We start from the raw sequence: 20,185 nt of genomic DNA, 5'->3' as shown, positions 1-20,185 counted from the left end.
TTAATCTGTGTAAATATAAACAGTATGAACATATTTTAAGCCTTATACTTAACAAATATAATATTTGTCTTGAACTTTTTCAAAATACATGTACTTGTGCCAAAAAAAAAAAAATGGTTTGAAACAAGTTGAGCAAACTGATCGTCATGAGCGAAAAAGATCCGGTTACAAATGCACATGCATATGTACATACATACATACAAACATAACAATAAATATTCGACTTGCCTCCCATTGGTAACTCAAAAAGAAGCTTTTGACTCTCTACTCTTACAATGACGATGGAAGTAAAGTTTCAAGCTGCGGAGATCAATGTTGTGAAAGCGTTTGCGCTCGCTGCGGTGTTTGTTGTCTACGTACTCAACTCAAATAAAAAAAGAAAACAGAAAGCGATTTTTGCAAAGTTACAAAAACAACAGTCTTAAAAGTTATAGACCTAGCGATATTGCCATAAATTATCAATATGCATATTACTGCACTTTACTTGAGTTATTAAACAGTTCATTTGTTTATGCATATTTATGCATATGTATACATGGGCAAATACAACTCCAGTGGCCCTTCCGAATAAAATGGTAATTTTCTGCGAAAAGAAAGTTAGCTGATTTAGACGTTAGTAAGTCAACTTAACTGTCAGCTAATATAAAATAAGTTTGTATTAAAGAGAAATGTGCCGTACATGTATTGAAACGTATTTTAAAAATAAGGTGAATGTACATATGTACGTACATATGTCCAGCGTGTTTTTTAAGCCGTCTGTTGTTTTTTGTGTTCATATATGTATGTACATGTACAAACATGTACGCACGCTCATGTATACATTTACATATAAACTTTTTTTGCTTTCCTCGATTGAGCTTTAAAAAGTGATCGTTCCTAAAACAAACTTGTTGCATATTTTCCTAAATACATACATATGTATAAATGTATTTATATAAATTTTACTCTAAACCTTTTTGGTGATAGCGGACGCTAACGAAAGTCAGCCCAAATCGTATTTAACACAGTGGCCTTAATCTCGTTTTTAAACAATTATCAGAAACTGTATCTTGAAAAAATCTGAAAATTTTAATTTCCTCGTTCGTGTCCATGTCGATATCAGAGTGTAGGTGATAAAATATTTAACGAAGGCCTTCGCCTCCATCGAGTTCATTTCAAATTATCGATATCTTGCCCCGTTTCAAAGAATCGATTAGAATCAAAATCGACATCCTGTACGTAAACTATATGTCGAAGTATATACATATGTACATATGTTAAAAAAATTTGGCTTTTTGGATACCAATCTCCTTTGCTACAAAAAAGAAATGCACTTTTGCATTGCTTTTATATAAACATCTCAGATACGAAGTGTGTTTATTATAGAATAATGTTAAATTAATATAAATGGCAGAAGAGCCAGTTCAATTTAGGTGCTTCGCGCTTCTTACTCTTGAGATGGAAGATCTGATTTTGTTCTAAAATAGAACAGCAGCAATTATTAACTAGTTTAAATTTACCCAGCTATTGGCTAGCAAGCTTAAAATTGAATAGAAGTATTGAAGACAGAAGTCAGGTGATAAGAAAGTATGTGGATAGTACCGTATGATCGTAATATAAATTTCCGCAGCAAGGAACAAAAGTTATTTAATGGTTTTTTTTTTGTGATAATAAGATAAAAAATGAATAAACAAAAATATGACAATGACTCTTAAAAAATCAAATAAATAAACGCTTTAAATGAAATACAAAATTAATGTAAATTAGTTTTTTGGTTTTGGGCAATAGCATTCCTTTCTCAGCCCAACAAAAGGAATGGAACCCTTCCCCAATACCTAATTGTAGTCCCTGCATTTCCTTCTGGATGATGCCAATTGTGATTCATAGTCTCTTCTCATAATTGCGTAGACTGTCTCCGATCTATCCATATCCATGATCTATGCAACAATATGTAATTATTTAATTGAGAACTTCTTAATATAAACGACTATAAGGTTGTGGGTTAATATAAATTTGCCACATTTAATTAAGGTTACATCTATACTCAAAACTGTTTGTCCTGACTGACTGACTGATTGACTGATTGACTGACTGACTGATTGGTGATCAACGCACAGCCCAAACCGTTAAGACGGGAAATTCCACCCGAATGCGTGGAAAAATCGCGAAAAACGTTTGTATGAAACTTCTTTGCTTACCATCCGATCGGCCTCAAACTCGTACTGATACGTGTTTCGCAGTTTTTGGAAAATCCGTCCCTCCTTGGTGGAAATAGGGGTCAAAGATTTGTTGAGTGACGTTTTCGCGCTCAAATTCATTTTCAAGGATCTATGTGAAAAATCGTTTGGGACGTGTTTCACACTTTTTGCAGAATCCAAGCTTCCTCGGCAGAAATGGAATTCAAAGATGTATGCCTGTTTCTATGTTTGTGTGCATGGCTGCATTTATATGTACATATGTATGCGTGTTTGTAAATATAATATGCATGCAGGTTTTGTTGTATATATGCAAACATACATACATATGTACACACATACATACACACGTGCATACATGCATACATACACATACATACAAACATATTGCATACATACATACATACCTGCATACATATGTACATACATACATACATATGTACAAACATACATACATACATATATACATATGTACAGACATACAAACATACATACACACATGCATACATACATATATACATACATACATACATACATACATGTATATGTACATACATAAATATGTACATTCATACATATGTACGTACACATAAATTTACATATGTACATACATACACGAAAACAAACAACAACAGAAAACAACAAAAATAATGCACTTCACAACTAGCTAAGCATGCAAAACTGCAGAGCCTACTTGAATTCTTGAGAATCGAGGAGGAGAGCACTTGGCAGAAATTCGTTTTATTTAAATTTGCAGCACAGCGGCAAATAAGCTTGGTCTGCGTTTGGTATAAGAAAACAAATATGCATTCATACATACATATATTCATACATACACCCACACACACACACATACATACAAACATACATACAAACACACACACACATATATATAATACTTCTGTGCGTTCGTAGAAATATTATAAACTTTGCTCCATATAAGCCAACTATTTAAGAATTGTATAGAATCTATATATTTTATTTATTGCTAGTTCTATATATACAATTTCCAGAAATATAAAAAATGGGGAATTCGGGAAGTGCTCATAATATAAATAGCGAAAGATCGGCTATACATCGAAATTCGCACTTTCAAACACGATTTGAGCATCTAAGCCAGAATTCACGTCGTCAGTTTCAATGGAGCAAATCTGGCTTAAGATCTACTTCCCTAAATCCTCAACGAAGCATAAACCCTGAATGGAGAAGATCGTATCCGTCTACTATCATGAAAAGAGATTCGAACTGTCCGCTAGAAACGCCGCTTAAAGTGTTGCCTGAATTGGATAAGCGTCTGCATCTGCGAGCTACTTCAAATGGTGCAATATTAAATTCCGGGGGTACGATAAGTGGCCGGAAACAAAATGAGAATCTGCCCCAAAACATTCCAAATTTACTCAGTCAACGATCCAAAACGTTTATAATCGAAAATGTGAAAGATAGAACCTCAGGCATAAATGAAAAAATTGATACAAAGCCCGAATTCGCACGATCACAAACCCTACTTTACATCAAGGGTAAGATCAAAGATTCCGACCTTAATGCCAATGAGTCAAATCTGTCTCGGATGCAAAGACACACGTATTCAGAACCTGAGCTCATTAACAAAATAAGTTCACCAGTCACAATAAGTAATACTCAAGAGCCTCCCCTAAAGCCCAGCAGTCGAAACAAGTATTCAAAAAAGAGAAGAGCTCCTGAAGTACCCCAAGCGAACATTACAGCTAGACCATTTATACCGAGCAACAAGGACGTCCTGCGAAATACTCAAATTATAAAAGATAATGCCAAACCCATGCATTATGCAAAAAACTCAGAGCGCAAACAAACATTAAAGTCGGCGCAGAACCAAGACGATGCATTGAAAAGAGATAATGAGAACAGGAAAAGCATAAAAGAAAGAAGCTTTCAAAGTAAAAGTAATTCAACTGAAGGTTCTAAGATCCCCTTTCGGCGAGAAAAGAGTTCTGATGCGATTCTGTTAAGAAGTCGAAAACCAGATCAGCCCGATACTTCGAAGAACACGCCGTTGCGTAATGGATATCAAATCAAAAATAGTCCTCCTGTAGTCAAGAATTCAACTCAAAAAGAGAAGTTGGAAAACGAAGTTGTTTCTGCCCCGGATAAAGGTTGTCAGCGTACTTTTTATTTTGGCATGGAAATCGATAGCCCTGTCGATTTTAAACAGTCGGCAAATACGGGTAAGTCTGTTTTGCTTTATAACTACGGAACTTTGATGCCAATCAAAATATTTTTAGTTGACGAAAAACTCCAGAGTGACTCATTGCCAATGATTGCCAACTATGACATTGAATATAGGGAGACGACGCGTCTGGAGGAGAGTTTGAATGACAATGGCCTACTTGTGCGAATTCGGCCGACCCTGCCGCGTCGCCAAGTGGAGACACCCTCGTTCAGTCCCATGTTGGCTTGGCGTTCCCTAATCGAACAACAAGATGGCATAGATAAATTACAAATATCGAAAAGCATAAATCATAATTGTTGCATGCCTGCCAGTGAGACGCCTATTCAGCCCCAACGAACATTACAAATTAGACAGCTCTCCAGGCCGAACCACTTGCTCACAACGTGGACTCCTGAACAGGATCTGGGCGATGAACATGATGACAAGCTCAAGGGGCTTAGTACAGAAGATGACTCCAGCTCGGATGAGTATCGGTCTAAATGCGAAGAGGATGGTTTTCTATTCTATGGTAGCAAGAAGAAGAATGTAATCCCCGATAAAGTTACGCCCGTTCACACATTCAGTCTCTCGCTTCCAAGGGACTCGCATATACAACATACTCGTAGCATCGGAAATTTAAACACAGGCGAAGTATGTATAATATTTACTTTTTCTATATATAGTATTTCCATCATATCATTTTCAAGAAATAAGATCTCTTCCGTGCTTATCAAATAAGATTCAAGGAAAGTTTCAGTGTCCTTGTCAAATACCCCCTAATATTTGGGCCACTTTTATGAATGTTAATTAACTAAAAAGTTGATCAAGAATGGATTTGCGATAATGTGGGGATAGGAAGATAAGCAGCTTAGACTCTGCGATGTTATTACGATTGTTCGAAGTTGGCTTCAGGGTATCGCTTAGTCTGAAATGCGAGTAAAGCCCTCTTTCTTGGTTTTGTATTAAAATTAGCCGGAATATTCTGGCCTTGTTCGGATCCCCGATTTTTCGCTCGAGCAAAATTATAATCCCCCACAACTCCAAAAATAAGATAATTTTAAAAATAGTTTTGAAGTATTTTGATTTAAGAGCCATTATTTGGACAACCCGTTTTATAACTATTTAAAAATTTCTTAAGTCTTTATGTAGAGTATTGAAAATAAGTTTGAAGCTGATCAAGGCATTCTTAAATCCTGGTTCGAAACAATCTGTAACCCATTTTTACACAGGAGAGGATCAATTTCCAAATACGTCTCAAATCAATTGCCATAAGATTCTGGAAATTCCTTAGTTTCACCAAGAAGGGGTAGATTATTGAAAAGTTTTAATCATCCCTCAAGATCACGAGCCTCAAGTTCCGTTATTTCATCAATTTTAGCGTACTCCTGCATGACTTAGTTACTTTAGTATAACTCCTAGCTTCCTAGCTCAATCGGTTAGTCTGGAAAAACAGCATGTTTAGAGATATTTCTTGCTTATATATTTATTTTCTTATTCAAAGGTTTGTATTTACAAGAGCCTGCAGAAAGCCAAGCCCGAAAATTATGTAAAGGGCACCGAGCCGTCCTCTTATAACCAAAGAAACTCAAGTTCGCATGCTCAACTAGAAAATAATTGTGTTACCAATTTCGAATGCTCCAATAATTGGATGCTTCATAAAAATATTAGTGGAACGGAGCTTTATACGAAGAGTCTGGAACATGGTGGTAAAAGGCAAAGGCTGGTTTCCGTGGAGCCGCAATCGATTAAATTTCTAACTGGTGGAAAGCATGTAATGTACCTACCAGGCAGCCACGATCAACCAAGTCCATTGAAAGCCCATCCAACTGAACCTCAAGACAATATGCTGCCAGCCAAAACAAGTCGTCACTTCAAAAGTAGACAGCGACATATGCCTCAAAGCCTGCAAGACAAAACACCAATTTTTCCAATAAAGGTACAATCTCATTAGCTCATTAGCCCAAAACATATTGGAATTAAACAAGTTACATTTTGATTACAGTCTAACAACGAGGAGGCTCTTAAATTGGACGATGAAAAGCCATTTCATCAACGTTTCTTATTTAATAATCCCGTACGCTTGTTGGAAAAGAAATTGCATGCAGATAAATCTGTGAAACCCGCTAAACTTAAAATGTCACTAGATGGGCAACTTGAAGCGCTAAAAAAGTACGCAGAAACAAAATCAAGCTATGTATTTTTATTTTTGAATTTCCTATATTTTAGGGTTGAGGAAGATTTTCAACGAAACCGCGCTAACGAGAAAGAGAACATACAGCATCAATTGCGACTTTACTTTGGTACAGATGACGAACAGTACCACAGCTTGCCAATAGCTCCAGTGCTTGATAGATTTTCAGCTATTAATCTCAATGACACGGATAATAAATTATATCGTCGTGATGATCCCGATGGTTGCGTATCAAATGTCGTCCTTGAAAATGAAGAACAAACGATAACATTTGGTTCGAAAAATATTTTAACCTAGATTTGTAGACATATTCTTACATCAATTTTAATACATTGCCCGTTAACAAATAGAATACTACATCAATTTGATTTTTGGGTGGGAAATTTTGAACTATAGGATATTTGAGGGTGCCATTTCCACATGAATCGAAAATCGTGAAAATCGATTGAGCTTAGCCCGAGTTATGGGTGAGGGAAATTTTGACCAATGTCTATATAGGAGATTTGAGGGTACCATTTCCACATGGAATTGGACCAAGAACAATGGTGCCAGATTTAGATGCCAAATTGATCTAGAGGTCAAACAACGAGCAAGGACCTAAACCTCGTGAAAATCGGATGAGATTTGACCGAGTTAAGATGCCAAATTGATCTAGAGGCCAATCCATATTTCCCGATTGCTGTTGATAAAGGCGCTTAAAAATAGACATATAACGGATGATAAGCATAATCCGTGCGCATTGCGGACAGCTTGATTTAATGTTATCGATAACATGAAATTTTTGTTGATGCACATCAAAGTGGGAAAGGCTATTAATGTTCAATTTGCCATCATGTCATTCACAACCGATAGTTTACCGAATACAAATTCATTCGATACTATCGATATATTTTGCCAGCTGGGTAATTCTTCGTTTTAGTTAAAGCGTCCAAAAAAGTTAGAGATTGAATACGGTCTTGGCTGTTTACAATAGTTCCAAGTCAAGTTGAATCTTACAAAATATGGAGCTATTGAAGAGTATCAATAATAAAGAAATTTTTATGGAGGTACTAAAGGGATTAATCCATTTGAAACATTAACATTTATACATATTTCATTTACTACTAGGTTCTCCATTTGTCTATTGAGTTTTTGATTGGCAACATCAACGACCAACAGGCACTACGTTTTTCACACAAGTTCGGGTTTCAAAATCCCGACGATTTTCTACTCGCTACGCGCACAATATCAAAGTACTACAAACATTGTTGTTCAGATGGTGGGGATGCAGATATTTCTGAAAAATTGCCCTATTTGAGTCCAGAGCTAAGACCCCTTGTGCCCTTGGTGCTCGCGGCAAGACTTGATGCAGTCGAATTAGCTCTTGGAAGATCTGAATACCTAAGAAATCACGTAAAGTTTGTGATGTCATTTTCCTGGGACACGCGCCTCATATTGGGCGACAGTAGTTTTAGATGCAATATTCGGCAAGTGGCGACAATAAATTTGCATTGCCAATCAAATTCGAATCGCGAAGTTATCTTCTTTGAAATGGATTTAGAAAAACTTTGCGCTATGATTGAAGTATTAGAAAAGTCTCTTAAAAGGGACTAAGTTGTTATAATGTAATTTTAAATATTCTTAAAACTATAATTATGAAATTGTAAATATGTATATGTCCGAAATACTGTAATATATTTATGTATGATTAAAAATAAACCAGATAACAATATTTACTTTTAACATAAACATATCATATACAAAGGTGCTTGAGCTTTATTCCGCGGATGTACTTCTCAATTTTTGTTGCAAATATTAAATATTGTGGTTCACACTGAATATGACAATAAAGTTAACTAAATCTACATGTGACAGCAAAGTTAATATTCCGAGTTTGAAACTTCTAGCTTTAAAAGTTTCTGCATTCGATGCTTTCATACAGACATGGCTGCTTCGACTCGATGAGGTCCGAAAAGCGTCCACCCTGAATCATACATTTCAGTGAAATTGTAAATCATCAATTAAAAACGCAACAGATTTCCGTTTAATAGCATTATTATAGTATTCCAGCTATTTAAGCATCTGTTCAGGGGGTTGTGTTTGAATATAATTTGTCATAGTATAGTAGAAATGTTTATATAGAAATAAAAACAATATCTTAAAACTGTGCACACTCATGTTATTAAAAACTTAAATTATTAATATCATAAGGAATACATTAAATATTCTCGTAGATCAGTTATTTTACTTATTATTTTTTTATTATATATATAAATAAGTGTTTTTTATACAATTAAATTTCCTATTTTTATAAATATATAACGAAATATTTACAATCGTAATAAACAAATAATTATCAATGCATTATTTCAAATCATATTCTTTTTTATTTTTACAATGTTGTTCAAATACGCTTTTGAGTTCCACACTGTACTTACTTTGGGTATGTACATTTTTACATGCATGTTCAGCTTAGCTAATTAATAAAGGCAAATTTTAACCATACAACCGCATTTAGGCTGAATGGGCTCAGAACGAATTACATAAAATATCGTTGGACTGAAATACTCACTGACTCAGCTTATACCTGCAGCCAAATACTGATTCTTGTAGTAATATGCACAAATGCCCACCACAATCGAAACAGCCGTTGTCATCATAACCGACTTCGGGGTTAAGATCTTTAAAAACCATTTACTTACATTATAATTAGATTTAGAAGAAACTGAACGTCGCAATTTAATCCGCTGTTCCTCCAGTTTGCGTTGTTCTTGCCTATGTTTGGAAAATGAAAACAATTTAAAAAGCTGCCGCCTGCAATAGTCTGCTATACTTACTCAAGCTGTATAAGTTCTTCCACTTTCTTTTCAATTACGGTCAAACTATACTTGTCGTATAATTTGCTGGATGTTATTAGAAGATCCTCAAATGGTAGATCATCTGGCAACTGCAAGTTAGCTAATTTAGCATAAGATTCATATACATTTTGCAATTAACTTACCTTTGATAAGAGACAATGCACTGATGCCATATCACAGTCCTCTTGTAAAATAACATTCGCCCTATACAATAGAATTGCGGCAGTAACGAAAATAGGCGTATACATTGGTGAAGCTAGAAAATAATCGTACAATCGCACGACCGCTTTGTAGGAATTCAGGCTGTGTCCGAACCAGGTCAAATACCACGGTAAGGCAAACAGGGTGCCAACTGTAGAACGTTGTAGGAAGTGAAAGAGTTCAGGTTGTTCGAAGAGGACCACAGGCCAAATAAACATAAGTCGTCTCTGTGTCGCTTCCATTGTTTCCTGCATACATTCTGAGAAGTGCGTCGTGGAGAGATGCTCCATTATGGCGAAGGCAACTTCTTCGCCAGCGACCAACAGAAATGTTACTGCGACATCGTGATAACCCTGATAATAGCGTAGATTTGGGTACTTTTTAATCACTCGCAGTATAAGAACTGTCAGCTGGTCCTGCAATGCAATACGTTGCTCGTATGGAATGCCTGGAGGAAAGCGCTTCAGGGACCGATTTACATCAAGGACAACCTGATGGTATTCCGGATGGCTTTGTAATTCATCGAGAGTTGGCGCTCGTTCCAAATCCTTAACATCGACACCTGCCAACTGGGGCCACAGAATTCGTCTGAGGTCATCGTTCACTAATCCAAAATTGCTAAGTGCCAGCTCGCGCAGTGCTGCGAGTGGAATGCGGTTCTCAGGGCTCTTGGCAATGAGTTCTTCAATTGCCATTCGCTTTGTGCGTTCTCCATCGCTTTCTGGACCTACAAGTTCATACGTTTATATATATGTGTATGTGTAAACTTCATTATTTGTGTGGTTTTAATGACATACATTTTTCGAAACTAAGAGGGGGAAGATCGATTTTAGTTTCGTCAACATCGCTCATCGTTGACAAACTTAATTTGGCTTTTATCGTAATCGCACGCAATCAATCAATTAGTAATTACTGACTTTAACTTCAATAGATTATTGCTTTGACAAACTTATTTATGAACATTCATTTTATCGGTTAACTTTTGGTCATCTACAAGAAAAAGTATAATTGTTGTCATCGCTAAAATAGTTCCGATACAATAATCGAATATTCGATTTCATTGTTGATACAGTGCATCACTTTGCATTAGCATTAACGAAACGGAGTTTTCTTGCTGTGAGAAAACTATCGGTTAATCAAGAAATAAATATAAATAAATTGTTAAAAAATTAATTAAACAAATATTTTAGGTCTGCTTTCATATAATATAAAAAAATATTTTTCCGGTATGCTAAGTTCGATAAGCATGCAGTACACTAAAGACAAATCGTATATATATATATTGGCGGAACGCTGAATTGGAACACGTAATATGTTATGCCAAATATGAAGAAAATTTAAATTTAATCAATGAAAACTTAATACTAATAATTGTTTGCAAGATCTAAAGTGCTAACCGATTAGTTCCTAAAGCAAAAATATGGTAGTAGCCCTATAATGCCGAATCTGACTCATATATTGTTTGATTAGATTACTTTGATTCGATCGACACGGCTGTTGAAGCTGATGAAGAATAAGTATACATACTATATAGATAAATATACATGTACTGACTTCAACGCAAACGTTGCGTGATGGGTCTTCCTCACATAAGCGGGTCCAACACTTACGCTTGGAGGCAGTCGTTGGGATGCTGATAAATGCTGGAAATGCAGTATTGTCTATGTATTTTACTGTCAGCATCCCGCGTGTGTTCAAAATGGGATTATGAGAGTGAACCCTTTTGCAGACACAGCTACGGCCAGCTTCGCCCTTCCTCAATAATCTGGCCGAAAAATCGTATGCTTGGTTGCATTTGAAGACGAATTGCGCACGATTCCTTGCTCGACCCATTGATCGACCTGCTTCTTTACAGCGCTGGATTCGTCCTCTGCCAGTCGACTCGGTGAATAATGAAACGGCTTGATAACTCCATCGGAAACTATCGTCAATTGAAGCAGCTTCTGGGCGCGACTGCTGTTCGCGCGAATTCCGATGCAACGTGCTGCAAAAAACCGACCGAGGGGGGCAGACGTGTAACGTGCGACACCAGTCGAGACTTGCGGAAAGTGAAATGGTCCTGCACAAAGAGAACTCCTCGTATTGTTAGGAAGACATGCTCATCATGCCCATGGCACTTGTTGCTCCCGATGCAGCTAATCAGAGACTTTGCGTCAGTTCGTTTTATCGGCGGCTTGCCAGGTCGTTGTTGGGTTGTGGGCGCTAAGGCTCTGCGGAGGCGATCTTCAGCTTGCGGCTACAGAGCTCGATCTTAGTATGCCTATTGATATTTCTTTCCAGCCTTGGGTATTGTCTGGCGGCGGTGTTGATTGAACTTCTCAGAGGACGGGAGGAAACGCAAAAGTTAGTTGGTGAAAGACTTCTCTTTTGTAATATGAGGTTTCTGTGAGATTCCTGTACAATTGGCTTAGTTCTAAATACTTTCTTAACAAAATTGGCATGTTAGTTTTTTAATAATTTATTTTGTTCTCGTTTTAAAGCAATAAAAATTAGGCTTAGATGTAAATTTGTTGGTATATCTAAACCTAAAAATACATATGTATATACAGATAAAAGAATGTTTACTTTAAATAGTCTTGTTTCTTTTGTTGTGCATTTTGCTGGTTCAGAATTTCAAAAAAATATATTACTGATCATTTTGGAAAAAGCCCAATCATTATATAGATAATATAAAAATGTGAGATAATATATTGTAACAGCCCTAGTTTAAATTATAAATGACTCATGCATACAAATTAATTTGTGAAGCTTTAATCAATAACTCTGTAGACAGTCCTCTTGAATAATACAAATGTTCCCCAACAGAAAGTCTTTGTATATAAATCACAAATGAATGCGAAAAATATCAAAAATCATAATAATTATAAATGCCAAAAGGTGGAAAAATTATCATAAGCATATCTCCTTTATGCTTGGATACATTTTAGTTCAGTTTGTAGCAGGCGAAAAACGCATTTTATGATTATAATCGCAGTTTGCATTGAAGTGGTAAAAAAGATAAACAATACTTGGGTGTAAGTCTGAGTTCACTTAATATTACTTACATATAAATGTGTCTAAGTTATACATATATATATATATATAATAGTTTAAGAAAGTAAGAAAGTCATTATTGATAGCTTACACTACATAATATTGATACATAGGTATAAAAGCAGTAAGTCGAATGTTTACACATTTTTATGTACATTAATCGAGATTGTAAATTTATCTATAATCCTGGCGTATTTGCTCGGATTAATAGAAGTATTTTTTTTTAATAATTTTTTGTTGACATTTAATTTTAATAAATACATTATATGTGTATATATCTTGAATATAATTTAAATATTTAAATGTAGTTGTCATATTAAAAAAATAGTTAAAAAGATTACATAATATATATACTTAGAGCTATTGGAAATTTTAAATAGATTGTTTAAACAGTAACATTAATAATTCGAAAAAATAGCTTTTGTATGTGTCTAAATTTTATATGCGCGTTATATTGATTGCATCTGTTATTGATTCCCTTCTTAGAAGTTGTTTGGTATCATTTTCTATTTCAATTGGCGAAATTGCCGTACTGTGATCATTCAAGTACGGTGTGTCCTCCTCCACAATTTTCTCGAGCAGTATATCGCCGGAATTATTTAGACCTGAGAAACTTCTTAAATTAGTTCTTATGCTAAAAAATAATTAAAATGAATATTTCGAAAATTTACATTACCATTACGCCCTACTATCTGACCATTAGATATATTTTCCGTAGAGCTACAATGTACGACCGCGACATCTGTTGGTGAGGCCGAGCCATTCCGTCCGTTTTTCTGCAAGGCGACAGCTTTTCGCGCATGTCGTGTAGTTAATACTCCAGTTTCTACATCGCGCTCCAGTCGATGTCCTTTAAATGATGTAGATTGTATTAAATTTGCATGATTTATTGCAAGGTGGGTGCATATTTTACCTGAACGCGATCTTGTTAGCTGCCGTTGCACATAGTCTTCCAGATCCTCTTCCTCTTTTCGGCTTATTACACAGTTTAGAATCAACAGGAATAAGCCTAAGCCGAAGGAAAAAAGGCCCGTGCATGTGACCTCATTCCACCAAGCAGAACTGGAGCCTATCATAATTTTAATATATACCTATTAAGGTTAACATTCTGGGAGTGAGCTTACTAAATACGTTCCAGGACATGGCCTCATCTGGAATAATGCCAGCGCCACATAAGAAAACTCCAAAAACAATAAATACAATGCCAATGTGCAGCATTCCGATACTTGATACGACCTAAAAGAGAAATCTCAGCATTCACTTGGTAACGTGACCTATAAATTTATATTAACCTGGGTATCCAACATTCCTGGCCCGGCTTTGACCGTATGATGGGGATGGTTATATTTACGTCTCACAGATCCGCTCGGCGAATGAAAAGTTTCTCCGCTCTCCGAGCTTTGGGTGCTATACCGCCGCTCCTTGGCTCTCTTCTGCTCATCACGACGTTTGCGTTGCCGCTTAATCGCCATGGCGGAGTGTATACCCACCGAATGCATTTTTTAACCTTTCATATAAGAAAGCAGAATAATTGAATAATAATAAGTAAACGTAGTAGAAAATAACAAGAAATTGTGCCCGTAACCAGTGCCAGGGTTCGTGATATGCGTATGGAAAAAGTATAGTATATTTATACAGAGATATTTCACAGGTATATGGAACCACCTTTGACCCCAAGATCTAGATATTTTTAGTCAGCATCAACAGTCAGGCCGATCAGGCCATGTCTATCAGTTTGCCAGTCGAGCTGGATGAATTGTTGTCAGTTGGGCCTGGCTGTAGTCTAAACAGGTTGCTTCCCCGAAATAAACTATACTTCTAGGGATATAGCCCAAAAAAATAAGTTTAGGCCAATTATACAAGCCCAACGAAAATGTGAGATGGTTTGGTTAAGGGTTAATACCGAAGCGTCGTCTGTAGGTTTGATTGGTAAACCCTGTTTTAGACGTCTATAAAACGAGCTATTGGGGATCCTAGAATATAACAATTTTTACATTTCTTAAAATAACAATTTCATTTAACATAAGCCAACTTTATATTCTCCTATACCATACTCAAAACGAGATAATCATCATATTCTTTCGAGAGTTTTGAGACTCTTCCTTTTAAGCAGACTCTAAAACTATTTTATAGTATACACATATTGAGAAAATTTCACTGCTCAAAACTGATGTCCTGAGATTTGGTATATACACATATTTCTTATACGCTTAAAATTTAATAAAAATCGGACAAGAAACAGAAGTTGTTCAGGATTCAATTTAAGAAAAAGAAAAACAAAGCAACACATGCATGCACATCAAAATGTATACAATGTATCACCATGGCAACATTTCAACAGGTTTCAATTCAAAATTTATTGTTTTTTGTTTTTGCTGCAAATAAAGTTTACTTATATACATATGTATATATGTATATATATTTAAATTAAATTAATGCATGAAAACAAATTGATTTGCATACATATGTTATTAAATATATCGATGCATAAATAGATAAAGACACTGCAATGATTTTTCGGTCAAGTGAATAACTTAAACAACCCCTAAAATTGTGTATATATGTATATGTACATAAGGGTGACACATATACATATGTAAATAGTTACACATGCAAACATATGCACTTTGTGTCACTCATATACATACATTCGCATACATTTGTATGTAAGTTACTTACCTTTGTATGTACGTTTGAAAAAGAACAGCTCTCCGGTTTATTCGTTAATTGAACATATTACGCAGATATCCTCAATTCATCTTTAGCACTGTTCTAGTAAAAAAAAATCATGTATATACATATGCAATGGGTGCATTGATGTACAATCATTTGCAAAAAGTTATTAAATACATACATATATAAGTTTACATGCATATATGAATAATTTATATATACATATATACACATAATATAAAATATATACATGCATGCGTATTTATGGAATAAATATATATTTAATATAAATAAATATATATTTAAATATATTACATGCATATATATATATATCATATATGTGCTTCATTTTGCATAATAATACATTTTAAATTATGATTCAGTATCGATTTTTTAGTTTTCCTGTGTTTTTTATTTAAACTATTCGTCTGAATTCTAGTTTTCACATATTTGTTAGGTTTAATCCTTAAATTGTATTTGTTACATACATTTATGCGATCTTTAAAATGTATATATTGTTCTTTGTATTTTCTCTTTATTTACACCAGATAACAATTCGGCCTGTGGAAAATGCTGCACTTTTCACTACACTTGTAAATAAGTGTCATGGGCAGGAACTGAATTCCTTGGGAAAGCAGCTTTGGAGAAAGGGAGCGAAAGCTCTAAAATAGCTTTTAAACGCAGGGGTGCTTATCAAAGGTTGGCCGACAAAAAGCTTGTTCGTTCATTTGAATGCTTTATAAACAAATCAGTATGAATAAAGAATATACAAAATATAATTAAATGTCTTAAAGAATTTAAAAATAAATAAACTAAAATGGATCTAATTAAAGCTATACAGGTGTCGGACGCAATCAACAGCACTGTCAAATGTCAGGATGATTTTCTTAAAGGCTTTCAGCTTCTGCATATAAGTTTTATGTGCCTTCGTGTTGACACTTTTGTAATTGACGCCATCGATCATTTTGGCATTAACATATGATAGCCATTGTACATTGGTCTTTGGAGAGTACGATGACCAATTGTTTCTTTAAAAGTATAATAAGTAAATATTTTTCATTTCTCATGTTCACTTTGTTATATCATTTTAGTAATACTCACTTTAGCTCATCTCGCATCATGCGGTAAATGTCATATTGGTAGTCACCTGTAGCCACAAATAAATCGTCATCTTGGGAGAGGTCATTATAGTGGCAGCATTCGGCAACAGTTATTCTTGACAATGTATAGTCAATGATGGTTATTTTAACTCCCTTTGATGCAACCGACAAGTCCCTTCCACAAAGCTTAAAATCGATTTGCTTCTTGTCTGTTTTCTTGATTAGTATGTTGCCCCAATGTAAATCCCTATGCTCGAACTGGAAGGCTTCTTCTCCGACAGCTAGTGTTAATATGATCTAATGTTGACATATCGAAAAAAACAAAACAGTCACGTTAACTACTATTTCAATATTAACTTACCTGCTGCAGTGAAAAATACGACTGCTCGGCATTTAAGAAGGTAAATGTTGACATATCTTTGCCCGCAAACTTAAGCTCCAAAACTATAAAGAGCTGGTTGTCAGTAAACATTTTAGGATGGTCATTTTCAGACTCCTTTTCCGCGTCATATTCTTCCCAAAGGCTTAATAAATGTTTCGGGTATTTCCCTTTGACTAAGCATACCTGCAATGAAAAAAATAATTATTTGTGTATATTAGATATATATTATAGATATTTAAGCTCTTACGTTGTAAATATCCACAAATCCTGCAGTCGAATTAGTTTGGTTTGTTTGTAGTTTGCTCAGCTCTTGAGAAATTATAATTTCGGGCAATATTTGTTCAAAAGTCTTTTGAATTTCCTCATTAACTAAAGCAGTACCCTCAATCGGAAGCACCTTCATGACTATGTCAGTTTTTGAGCCATTTTTTTGTGCATACCTAAATACTTCACCGTAAACTCCTTCGCCAATCTTGCAAGGATCTCTCATTTTGGCAGCTGCATAAGCTCTACCAAATTTATACGGCTTGGTCTGACCACAGTACTTCAACACTTCTGTTTCGTAGTTGATTTTTTTGTTCGGTTCCGAAATTTCGCTAAAGTGCACTGATTTTCGTTGGGGTATATGAATGGCTCCCAAACCTTCCGAAGTAACAGCCCTCGGTAGAAACGATTGCTTTGGGCTCAAAACCCCAGGCGGCACCTCGTTTAAGTATGTTCGTCGCCAGCTGATCAAAGACTTGCGCCATTTTCCCGGCTGGAGGACAAGTGAAGATCGGCTTTGTCTACAAGCATTTTTGGGTAGCATTAACCTTAAACGTTTATTCTCAACAATCGAGTCACTGGACTTTTCAGGACTTAATGTATTCACTTCAAAGCAAACTTGCTTTACGGTCCTCCGCGGTTGCTCTTTTTCTGCAAGATACAATTAAAAATATTTAAATTACCACTTAAATTGAGTCTTGTAGTTTTACCGGTGCCACTCAATTTATGATTATCTGCATTTTGTAATCCGTCTAATTTCATGCCAGTAATTGGTGATAATGCGCAATGAAACAAGTTTGAGCTCAGGCGTTTCGCGCAAGGAGTTGAGATGGAGTTGCCCCGCTTCTTTATGTTTAGCTCATCAGCAGCATCCATTGTTTTCGGCTTTTGCCAGGAGCACTCGGTGACGCTCAAAATGTTTGGATTGGAATTCTCAACGCTAGAGTCAATATTAAATGATGCCCGCACATTCTTCTTAATTATATTGCGTTCCCGTAGTTGCCTAAAATTAAAATATATTAATTTAAGTGGCATAACAAATGATGCCTTCAACGTTGTACGACATACGGTCTGCGGTCTAATAATCTGTCGAAAGAGTCCATCCAGGCGTCGTCTGGTAGAGTATTGTCCATTTTATAATTTGTTAATTATAGAAAAAGTCAAATGCTTATGCATGCTACTATTATAAAATAAATTAATTCCTGTTTGTTCACAAAACTATACTGTTTCATTCGAAATGGAATCTAAGCGCAAAATGAGGCACTGCTAACGCAAGAAAGAGCAACATTGCGACCTTCTGTTAAGTAATAACAGAGCGATATTATATATCGAGCAATTTGTTTGTTTCATGCCAGCGAGCTATCGAACTCTTAAAAAAACATAGACAAGAAAAAATAATAAGACACGCCGAAGACCCTTGCACCCTTTCAGAAAAGAAGTAAATTTGCGAATTATTTCTATATTTAATGCTTTTTATACAAAAACTCAATTTCTAATCGATTATTTATAAAGAATATTTATCATACAGAAGTCCGAAGGGAACGAGATGTTGGAGATTTGTAAAGATAATAGCGAACCAGAGTTTGATTAAGACATGTACAGAGTTAAAATCAAAAACTATTTCATATAAAAACAAAATAAAGCTGTATATATGTGCGTCTGTCCTTTTTAAGCCAGTTAGTATGTCAACTTTAAAGCTATTGCCATTCAACTTTTCATATGGCCGTCTTTCTGTTGCTGGCAGTACATATGTAAGTCGGATCCGGCCGGATCGGACCACAACACCAAATTTGATTCTTGTATGATATGCCATATGCCAAGAAGCCACATGTCAATTTTGTTTATTCTAGCCCTTAAACCTACGAGATTTGCCCATAAAAAGAGGATTTCGATATCGATTTTGATCGATTGCTGGGAAACGGGGCAAGTTATCGATTATCGGAAACAAACTCGTACTAAGCGGGCACTAAGAAAACCTACGCTCTTATAGTTTCTGAGAACCTAGGGTTCATACATACGGGCGGACAGACGGACATGGCTAGATGGACTCGGCTATTGAAGCTGATCAAGAATATATATATGCCTTTTTGGGCTCGGAGATGCTTCCTTTTGCCTGTTACAAATAAATTATACCCTTTTTAACAGTTTTTAATAAGTTTAAAAACACAATTTGTAGATTATTTAGAAAAAATAATAATTGTTTTTGAGTCAGTAAAGACTACGTGGCTTGATGAGGTCATTAGGATAGACTGAAGATTACCATATGGCCAAAGAAAGTAAAAATTTTGAGTCTAAGCTTTTTGGCTACTCCATAAATCAGGTAAAGTTAAGATTTAAAGCGGATTTTTAATTTCTTCTAGGTACCAGCGCTTTTTATCCGTTCATTTATTTTCGGGGAGCGTTGTCGACTATAAGAGCTGAAGAAAAAAAATAATATTTTTAGCGTAGGTCATGCTTTTGGCTTGCTTTATTGAGATAAATCAACTAATTAGAAACCAAGATTCCTCGACGGAGATACTTAGCACATAGCTCCAGATTTCCGTCAGGAACATTTAAACTTTCTTTTATTCTTCCGAAAATAGATTCGGGAATAACTTACAAAGAAAAAAAGGCTTGTTGGAATTATAGAAGGGATTATATTTTCAAAATTTCAAGATCTTTAATATTAGCGCAATCCAGATAATCTTCTTTTGAGATACTTCTTTACACAAAACAAATAAACATATTTTTATCCTTTTAAAAGCGGCATACTTATACGGAGGTTAAGATTATAATATACCACAGAAATGAGTTCGTATGTTTTTGGTTTTCTCTCTCTCAATTTGGTAAGTGCACATGTGAGTGCACGCGAATATAGTTTAAGTAATATCTGTTTATCTTTGCAAAATTTGCTTGCATTGCTCTTTTTTTACATTTGCTATTAAATGCAAAATATAAATTCATTTGATACTTTTAATACTTCAGCATTTGTAATAGCGGCATTTTTCTCTCCGTCGCAGCTGAATTTCTGTTTATACCCTGGAACACATTGTAAATGGCTAAAAAGGGTATGATAGGTTTGTTCAAAAGTTTTGGCAACAGTCAGAAGGAATCATTCCCGATCTCATTCCCGATCTCCATGAAATTTGAAGTACATAAATGATAA

The 20,185-nt window shown here is 35.3% G+C and overlaps 5 protein-coding genes and 1 long non-coding RNA gene across 10 annotated transcripts; 3 read left to right on the top strand and 3 right to left on the bottom strand.

Annotated features, from left to right (window-relative positions):
- The first annotated feature begins 139 nt into the window (after positions 1 to 139).
- On the top strand, positions 140 to 6,883 carry LOC135426054 (uncharacterized). 3 transcript variants are annotated; one of them, XM_064679025.1, is made up of 6 exons: positions 140 to 575; positions 3,188 to 4,375; positions 4,433 to 5,010; positions 5,861 to 6,295; positions 6,362 to 6,528; positions 6,586 to 6,883. In XM_064679025.1, the coding sequence occupies exons 2-6, from the start codon at positions 3,199 to 3,201 to the stop codon at positions 6,845 to 6,847; spliced, it is 2,619 nt and encodes an 872-aa protein (XP_064535095.1). In that variant the 5' UTR covers positions 140 to 575; positions 3,188 to 3,198; the 3' UTR covers positions 6,848 to 6,883. The 3 variants fall into 3 exon arrangements, with proteins under 3 accessions (XP_064535095.1, XP_064535094.1, XP_064535093.1); XM_064679024.1 differs by having other exon boundaries at positions 366 to 612; XM_064679023.1 differs by having other exon boundaries at positions 366 to 616.
- A 561-nt stretch (positions 6,884 to 7,444) lies between these two features.
- On the top strand, positions 7,445 to 8,235 carry LOC135426062 (uncharacterized). Its single transcript, XM_064679036.1, has 2 exons — positions 7,445 to 7,596; positions 7,658 to 8,235. Exons 1-2 carry the CDS (start codon positions 7,552 to 7,554, stop codon positions 8,141 to 8,143), a joined length of 531 nt encoding a protein of 176 aa, XP_064535106.1. The 5' UTR covers positions 7,445 to 7,551; the 3' UTR covers positions 8,144 to 8,235.
- A 658-nt stretch (positions 8,236 to 8,893) lies between these two features.
- On the bottom strand, positions 8,894 to 10,583 carry LOC135426061 (TBC1 domain family member 20). Its single transcript, XM_064679035.1, has 4 exons — positions 10,386 to 10,583; positions 9,531 to 10,315; positions 9,367 to 9,476; positions 8,894 to 9,304 (listed from the first exon to the last, which is right to left on the bottom strand). The coding sequence occupies exons 1-4, from the start codon at positions 10,438 to 10,440 to the stop codon at positions 9,106 to 9,108; spliced, it is 1,149 nt and encodes a 382-aa protein (XP_064535105.1). The 5' UTR covers positions 10,441 to 10,583; the 3' UTR covers positions 8,894 to 9,105.
- A 125-nt stretch (positions 10,584 to 10,708) lies between these two features.
- Positions 10,709 to 15,985, top strand: LOC135426065 (uncharacterized). Of its 2 annotated transcripts, none has more exons than XR_010435834.1 (2): positions 10,709 to 10,895; positions 15,843 to 15,985. It is a non-coding gene; the product is annotated as an uncharacterized LOC135426065 (long non-coding RNA). The 2 variants fall into 2 exon arrangements; XR_010435833.1 differs by lacking the exon at positions 10,709 to 10,895 and adding an exon at positions 15,098 to 15,287.
- On the bottom strand, positions 12,971 to 15,799 carry LOC135426064 (uncharacterized). Of its 2 annotated transcripts, none has more exons than XM_064679039.1 (7): positions 15,783 to 15,799; positions 15,301 to 15,388; positions 13,914 to 14,128; positions 13,746 to 13,857; positions 13,535 to 13,690; positions 13,298 to 13,471; positions 12,971 to 13,226 (listed from the first exon to the last, which is right to left on the bottom strand). In XM_064679039.1, the coding sequence occupies exons 3-7, from the start codon at positions 14,118 to 14,120 to the stop codon at positions 13,060 to 13,062; spliced, it is 816 nt and encodes a 271-aa protein (XP_064535109.1). In that variant the 5' UTR covers positions 14,121 to 14,128; positions 15,301 to 15,388; positions 15,783 to 15,799; the 3' UTR covers positions 12,971 to 13,059. The 2 variants fall into 2 exon arrangements, with proteins under 2 accessions (XP_064535109.1, XP_064535110.1); XM_064679040.1 differs by having other exon boundaries at positions 13,084 to 13,226; positions 13,293 to 13,471.
- Positions 15,986 to 16,020: 35 nt separating the features above from the next.
- LOC135426063 (serine/threonine-protein kinase haspin homolog) lies at positions 16,021 to 18,273 on the bottom strand. Its single transcript, XM_064679038.1, has 6 exons — positions 18,109 to 18,273; positions 17,751 to 18,043; positions 17,024 to 17,691; positions 16,756 to 16,959; positions 16,396 to 16,691; positions 16,021 to 16,322 (listed from the first exon to the last, which is right to left on the bottom strand). Exons 1-6 carry the CDS (start codon positions 18,171 to 18,173, stop codon positions 16,118 to 16,120), a joined length of 1,731 nt encoding a protein of 576 aa, XP_064535108.1. The 5' UTR covers positions 18,174 to 18,273; the 3' UTR covers positions 16,021 to 16,117.
- Positions 18,274 to 20,185: the final 1,912 nt, after the last annotated feature.

The sequence above is a fragment of the Drosophila montana genome, unplaced genomic scaffold (assembly GCF_035044405.1).
Source record: "Drosophila montana isolate Dmon_TW-CO22-7 unplaced genomic scaffold, ASM3504440v1 contig_1963_1, whole genome shotgun sequence".
Taxonomy (NCBI): Eukaryota; Metazoa; Arthropoda; class Insecta; order Diptera; family Drosophilidae; genus Drosophila; species Drosophila montana.
The sequence above is the reverse complement of the archived record's forward strand: the minus strand, read 5'-3'. Positions and strand labels throughout refer to the sequence as shown.

Bases quoted from the DNA above. Each gene is read 5' to 3' on its own strand.
- LOC135426054 (XM_064679025.1), top strand. From the start codon at position 3,199: ATGGGGAATTCGGGAAGTGCTCATAATATAAATAGCGAAAGATCGGCT. The intron at 6,296-6,361 runs GTACAATCTCAT...TTTTGATTACAG, and splicing joins CACCAATTTTTCCAATAAAG to TCTAACAACGAGGAGGCTCT. The intron at 6,529-6,585 runs GTACGCAGAAAC...CCTATATTTTAG, and splicing joins CAACTTGAAGCGCTAAAAAA to GGTTGAGGAAGATTTTCAAC.
- LOC135426062 (XM_064679036.1), top strand. From the start codon at position 7,552: ATGGAGCTATTGAAGAGTATCAATAATAAAGAAATTTTTATGGAG. The intron at 7,597-7,657 runs GTACTAAAGGGA...ATTTACTACTAG, and splicing joins ATAAAGAAATTTTTATGGAG to GTTCTCCATTTGTCTATTGA.
- LOC135426061 (XM_064679035.1), bottom strand. From the start codon at position 10,440: ATGAGCGATGTTGACGAAACTAAAATCGATCTTCCCCCTCTTAGTTTC. The intron at 10,316-10,385 runs GTATGTCATTAA...ATGAACTTGTAG, and splicing joins CCCTCTTAGTTTCGAAAAAT to GTCCAGAAAGCGATGGAGAA. The intron at 9,305-9,366 runs GTAAGTATAGCA...TTCCAAACATAG, and splicing joins GAAGAACTTATACAGCTTGA to GCAAGAACAACGCAAACTGG.
- LOC135426064 (XM_064679039.1), bottom strand. From the start codon at position 14,120: ATGCATTCGGTGGGTATACACTCCGCCATGGCGATTAAGCGGCAACGC. The intron at 13,858-13,913 runs GTTAATATAAAT...TTTCTCTTTTAG, and splicing joins CAGGAATGTTGGATACCCAG to GTCGTATCAAGTATCGGAAT. The intron at 13,472-13,534 runs GTAAAATATGCA...CATCATTTAAAG, and splicing joins GCTAACAAGATCGCGTTCAG to GACATCGACTGGAGCGCGAT.
- LOC135426063 (XM_064679038.1), bottom strand. From the start codon at position 18,173: ATGGACAATACTCTACCAGACGACGCCTGGATGGACTCTTTCGACAGA. The intron at 16,692-16,755 runs GTAAGTTAATAT...TGTCAACATTAG, and splicing joins CGTATTTTTCACTGCAGCAG to ATCATATTAACACTAGCTGT. The intron at 16,323-16,395 runs GTGAGTATTACT...ATACTTTTAAAG, and splicing joins ATGATGCGAGATGAGCTAAA to AAACAATTGGTCATCGTACT.